General features: G+C 56.8%; 1 protein-coding gene across 5 annotated transcripts in view; it reads left to right on the top strand.

The window, feature by feature from the left end:
* The window catches only part of SH2B1 (SH2B adaptor protein 1), a 34,827-nt gene that overhangs the window by 22,215 nt on the left and 6,474 nt on the right, over window positions 1-6,138 (top strand). For 3 of the 5 annotated variants that reach the window (XM_011933480.1, XM_011933483.1, XM_011933482.1), the window contains exons 1-3: window positions 1,668-1,847; window positions 3,897-4,915; window positions 5,211-5,312. In XM_011933480.1, coding sequence (XP_011788870.1) covers window positions 3,980-4,915; window positions 5,211-5,312 — 1,038 coding nt within the window. In that variant the 5' untranslated portion in view covers window positions 1,668-1,847; window positions 3,897-3,979. The other 2 variants (XM_011933481.1, XM_011933484.1) reach the window with 2 other exon arrangements.

The raw sequence follows: 6,138 nt of genomic DNA, 5'->3' as shown, positions 1-6,138 counted from the left end.
GCCTTTTTTTTTTTTTTTTTGAGATGGAGTCTCGCTCTATTGCCCAGGCTGGAGTGCAGTGGGATCATTTTGGCTCACCAGAGCTTCTGCCTCCTGGGTTCAAGTGATTCTCCTGCCTCAGCCTCCCAAGTAGCTGGGATTACAGGCATGTGCCACCATGCCCGGCTAATTTTTGTAGTTTTAGTAGAGGTGGGATTTCACTATGTTGGCCAGGATGGTCTTGAACTCCTGATCTCGTGATCCGCCCGCCTCGGCATCTCAAAGTGTTGGGATTACAGGCGTGAGCCACCATGCCCAGCCATCTTTGAACATTCTTAGGTGAGTCAGGATATTTATCCATCTTCGCCTCTTGGGTTATTTGTCTTCGTGTTCCAGGATGGACACTTGATCCAATCAGCTACTCAGTTCTGGAAATTTCATTGGGAATCTCTGAAAAGAGGCATGCTTCTTCTAGGAGAGTTGCTAAGCTATTAGGGTTCAAGCTTGGAGCTACAAAAAGCCATTTTGCCACTGAGAGAGGAGAGCCTGCCTGAGGGTGAAGCCAAATGCACGGAGAAGGCAGAACCAGAGATGGTGAGCTACAGGTTCCTGATCTCTTCTGGCCCCTGTGTTCACCTGTCTGGAATCTGTCTGCTCTGGACTTTTCGATTACTTGGGCCCATAGCTTCCTTTATTGTTTAGGCCAGCTGGAGCCAGGTCAGTGAGAGACTGGATGGGTGGAGGATCTCACTGTGCTCATGCTTTCGACTACCCTCCATACTTTAATTGTTCTCGATTTCTCTAACTGGCCTTGATATCTCTTCTGATCTCCAGACTACATGCCCACAGATGTCCCAAAAGCACGTCTGAAATTGACCTCATTATTACTGTTGTTACTATTTTTGAGACAGAGTCTCGCTCTTTTGCCCAGGCTGGATTGCAATGGCAGTCTTGGCTCACTGCAACTTCCGCCTTCCGGGTTCAAGCGATTCTCCTGCCTCAGCCTGCTCCCAAGTAGCTGGGATTACAGGCGCCTGCCACCACGCCCAGCTAATTTTTTTGTATTTTTAGTAGAGACAGGGTTTCACTATGTTGGCCAGGCTGGTCTCGAACTCCTGACCTCGTGATCCACTCGCCTCGGCCTCCCAAAGTGCAGGGATTACAGGCGTGAGCCACCGCGCCCGGCCCTGATCTCATTTCTACCCCCGATCTTCATCTCCAGTTTCAGAGATACAAACTCCCGGACCGCCTGCCTCTCCTCAGATAAACCAAGGTCGTTAAGTTCAGGCTCCGCCTCCCCACAGGGCCGCCCCAAGGTCAGCCGCTTCTTCCCCCGCTCAGCTCCTTGGGGGCGTTGTCCGCGTGCCCCTCCGCAGCTGGGCCGGCGCTCTAGGCTGCAGCGGGCAGTTCACACAGCCTCATCATCTCGCTGGTTTCCGGTGCTCGGCGGCTACTCTAGCCCTCAGCCGGGCCCTGGGACTCTATCCCCTAAGGCGGCTTCCCTATGGTCTACATCGCCCCTTTGTCCCGAATTTCCTCCGGGAGGACGCTCTGGTGGGATCCAAGCCCTTCCCCCGCCGCGTCTATGGCCGCTTTTAGGTGCAACTGGAGAAGGCACTGAAGCCCTACAAGATTCACACCGCCTTCGGTCTCCCGGGGTCGGCGCCGACTGGGAGAATGGCGGAAGTAAGTATGGAGGTGCCTTTCCCTCCCGCCGCTCTTCTCTATGGTCGCTTCCGTCAGCGACGGGAAACGGGGTCCTGGCGCCTGCGCGGAACCGGGCTGGGCGCTCGTCGCGTAGTGGGTGGGGGCGCAGGGAGCGGGAGTCGCCGCTGCCGCCGGAGCTAACCGCGGGGACCGAGATGCAGGTGGGACCGGAACCGGAACCCCCCTCTTCAAGTGCCTCTTCCCTCTCCGCGACCCGGCCCTGGCGCCCGAGAGGATCCCTGGGTGGGGGTGGGCGTGGAGGGCCGGGGGCTGGAGGGGCACTCGGCCCGGGAGAGTGCAGCAGACAGGGCTGGTCCCGAGGCGGATGCGGCCCCGTAGAATGGGCGGCTGGGGGGTGTCCAAGGAGTAGGGTCGGGTCGGAGTGGATGGACCACCGGGCCCGGAGGGTCCGAGCCAAGAGCGGAGCCTGCACCCTCCACCACCCGCCCTTCGGGAAATATCAGAACTGAGCCAGGAAGCAGGTGCACCGGGAAACTGAGTCCTGCTTGGCAGAAGAGAAACTGAGCCACCAGCTTAGGAGCCGCAGGGTCAGCGGGCCTGAAGGAGGCTGGGTCTGTCTGCGGTGCAGAGGGTTGGGTGGGACTGTGTGAGCGGAGGTGGCCGCTGGCTGGAGATTGGTCTGCACCTCTTGGCTGGGTTCCCCCGTGCTCCATGACTCCTGCATCTCCTGACTCTTTCTCGTTGGTTTGGAGTTGTTCCTGCGGTTGGAGCCATCTGAGCTTGTAGGGTCGAGGCCCAGGAGGAAGGGGAGGGTTCGCCGACTTACAGCCTGGCTGTAGGTTTGAATAGGAGTCTGAGGTCGCTGAGGGTTTGGGAATACTTCCCTGAGCTGCCCTGGCCCCAGTCCTGGGACTGTCACCTTCCAGTATTGCGTGGGGGGAGGAGCGCTAACAAAAGAGCCAAGGGTTGTAAATTCCACACCCAGCTCTGCCACTTTCTAGTTGTAAGACCTTGAGAGGGCTCCTGCTATCTCTAATTTCTCTTTTAGAAAATTGGAACTATAATGTTTTTCTCCCACATGAAGATAGTAACGATGGCAGTCATTTAGTGGATGCTTACTTTGCATTCAGCGCTGACATATCCCATTCCACGTAATTCTCTCAACATTTCGAGGGGGGAGGGATCATGAGCTCTGTTTAACAGATACAAAAACGGAGGCTCAGAGAGGACGTGGGTTTGTTCAAGATAACATCGCTCATAAGGTGGCTGGACTGGGCACTCATAAGGTGGTTTCAGCCCTGGTCTGACTCTAGTCCATGGCCTTAACCAGAAGACTAACCTGCCTTTAGGGCATACTCCCCAGTGGGAGAAGAGGAAGGCGAAAAATCCTAGGGCCCCAGGTCTCCCTGTGATGTTTCGTTTACGTGAGGCCAGCAAAGACTTGACCTGACCCAACCTAGTTGCTCCTCTGGGGCCTTTGCGGCCTCTGGCCCCATACTGAAGGGATACCAAAGAAGTGGGCTGCAGCTATTTCAAATCTCCTTCATGCAGTGCGTGTGTGCTGGACTCTGGGGTCAGCTTTCAAGACAATTACTGTTTTGGTCCGTCATGCATCCATCCTCAGTGAATCGGCCCCCTTCAAAGAGCTGGACCCTAGGATGTGTGAGGCAGGCTCTCTAAGGTCTAGAGTCCCAGCTCCCCTCTAGCCCCCTGCGAGCTAGGGTGGAGGTGCTATGGCTGAGGCTGGCCCAGCTGTCCCTGGGGACAGGGACTGTGGAGTAGGGAAAATAGTAGAGTTCTGAAACTTTTCTGAGCTTCGGTTTCCTCATCTGTTCGAGGGGTCTTTGAAACCTCTCACAGGGAAAGGTAAGATAACCAAGAGGGAGCCTCTAAAATGGCTCATGGGAAGTGTGACATGAATATTGGAGGATCCGACGTAGAGAAGGGGGGTGATGTGGAAAAGTTCTCTTTTTTAGGGGAAAGGTGTTCCAAAGCCCTCTACCGCTGGATCCAAAGCTAAGGAAATTGGGGGCAAACGCGGCAGGCTGGGGCAGGCTGCTGGGAGCCAGTTGGCTGGGGCCTGCGGGGTGCTAGGATCTGGGAGAGGGAAGGGAGGTGTTGGGCTTCCTTCCCCATTGCTCTCTGTGGAGTCTGAAGTAGGGATGAGCGTCTCTGGCTGGGGGTGGGATGCAGCCCCCAGTGCGCCCTCAGCAGTGACCCTTGTGTGTGCCTCTCTCTTCCTTCCGCAGCTGCTGCCGCCCACCCCTCATCTTCTGGCTGCCTCCCTCTTTGTGCCCCACAGGCTCCCCCTCTCCACCTCCTGGGGCCCATCATGAATGGTGCCCCTTCCCCAGAGGACGGGGCCTCCCCCTCGTCTCCCCCGCTGCCCCCACCCCCGCCCCCTAGTTGGCGGGAGTTCTGTGAGTCCCACGCCCGGGCTGCGGCTCTGGACTTTGCCCGCCGTTTTCGCCTCTACCTGGCCTCCCACCCCCAATATGCGGGGCCTGGGGCTGAGGCTGCCTTCTCCCGCCGTTTTGCTGAGCTCTTCCTGCAGCACTTTGAAGCTGAGGTGGCCCGGGCCTCTGGCTCCCTGTCGCCACCCATCCTGGCTCCCCTGAGCCCTGGTGCAGAGATCTCGCCACATGACCTGTCCCTTGAGAGCTGCAGGGTGGGTGGGCCCCTGGCTGTGCTGGGCCCTTCTCGATCATCTGAGGACCTGGCCGGCCCCCTCCCTTCCTCAGTCTCTTCCTCCTCTACAACCTCCTCCAAGCCGAAGCTCAAGAAGCGCTTCTCCCTGCGCTCAGTGGGTCGCTCCGTCCGAGGCTCAGTCCGTGGCATCCTGCAGTGGCGGGGGACCGTTGACCCTCCCTCTTCGGCTGGGCCCCTGGAGACCTCATCAGGTCCCCCAGTCTTAGGTGGAAACAGCAACTCCAACTCCTCTGGTGGGGCTGGGACTATTGGTAGGGGACTGGGCAGTGATGGACCGTCCCCTGGGGAAAGATGGACTCACCGTTTTGAGAGGCTGAGACTCAGTCGGGGAGGGGGCGCCTTGAAGGATGGAGCAGGGATGGTGCAGAGGGAAGAGCTGCTGAGTTTCATGGGGGCTGAGGAGGCAGCCCCTGACCCAGCCGGAGTGGGCCGGGGAGGAGGGGCGGCTGGGCCTCCTTCAGGGGGAGGAGGGCAGCCTCAGTGGCAGAAGTGTCGCCTGCTGCTTCGAAGTGAAGGAGAAGGAGGAGGAAGTCGCCTGGAGTTCTTTGTACCACCCAAGGTGAGGCCCCATGGAGGGTGGGTGACTGGGAGTGAGGGAGAGAGTGCTCAGAGTGGTCACAGCCCTGCAGATAAGCTCTGGGGTTTACCAACCCATGGCCCTGGCGTCGCTCACTTTTTGTTTGTAAAGCTGGCTCCTGGCTCTCTTAGCAGCTGTGGGCAGGACTGAGAAAGCAGTGTGGCTGCCTTTAGTCTAACTTCCCGAAGATGTAGAAGGAAAGATGAATGTCTAGAGGGAAGGGAAGGGTGGTCTTTGCAAACCAAACACCCGGATCTATTTCTTTCTCCTGACCTAGGCCTCTCGGCCCCGACTCAGCATCCCCTGCTCTTCTATCACAGACGTCCGGACAACCACAGCCCTGGAGATGCCTGACCGGGAGAATACGTTTGTGGTTAAGGTAGGAATTCAACTTCCCACCCACCGGCAGTGCTTAAGTGTGTTAAGGAGAAAGCCCTCAGCGCATTTAAGCAAGTGGCGTCGCTGAAAGGAGGTATGTATATGTGTCCAGTGCCTTGAGAGTGTGTCCCTGGGGCTGCAGCTTTTCTGGGATAGGGGAAGACAGGGAAATGTTCTTACTCAAGAATAATGCCTCCACTTCAAAGAGAACGGTGGGGTTTTTGTTGTGGTTTTAGAGAGACAGGGTCTCCCTCTTTTGCCTAGGCTGATCATAGCTCACTGTAGTCTGGTGTAGCCTCGAACTCCTGGGCTCAAGTGATCTTCCTGCCTCAGCCCCTAAGGAGCTGGGACTACAGGCATGTGACACTATGCCTGGCTAATTTTATTATTTATTTACGTTTGAGACAGAGCCTCACTCTGCCGCCCAGGCTGGAGTGCAGCGGCGCGATCTTGGCTCACTGCAACCTCTGCCTCCCAGGTTCAAGTGATTCTCATGCCTCAGTCACCTGAGTAGCTGGGATTACAGGCGTGCACCACTATGCCCGGCTAATTTTTTTGTATGTTTAGCAGAGATGGGGTTTTGCCATGTTGGGCAGGCTGGTCTCCAACTGGCCTCAAGTGATCCACCCCCTTGGCCTCCCAAAGTGTTGGGATCACAGGCCTGAGCCACTGTGCCTGGCCTTACTTTATTTTATTTTATTTTTTTATTTTTTATTTTTATTTATTTATTTATTTTGAGACGGAGTCTCGCTCTGTCACCCAGGCTGGAGTGCAGTGGCCGGATCTCAGCTCACTGCAAGCTCCGCCTCCTGGGTTTACGCCATTCT

This window comes from Colobus angolensis, unplaced genomic scaffold, assembly GCF_000951035.1.
Source record: "Colobus angolensis palliatus isolate OR3802 unplaced genomic scaffold, Cang.pa_1.0 Scaffold128, whole genome shotgun sequence".
Lineage (NCBI taxonomy): Eukaryota > Metazoa > Chordata > Mammalia > Primates > Cercopithecidae > Colobus > Colobus angolensis.
This window is presented reverse-complemented; position numbering and strand designations above follow the sequence as displayed.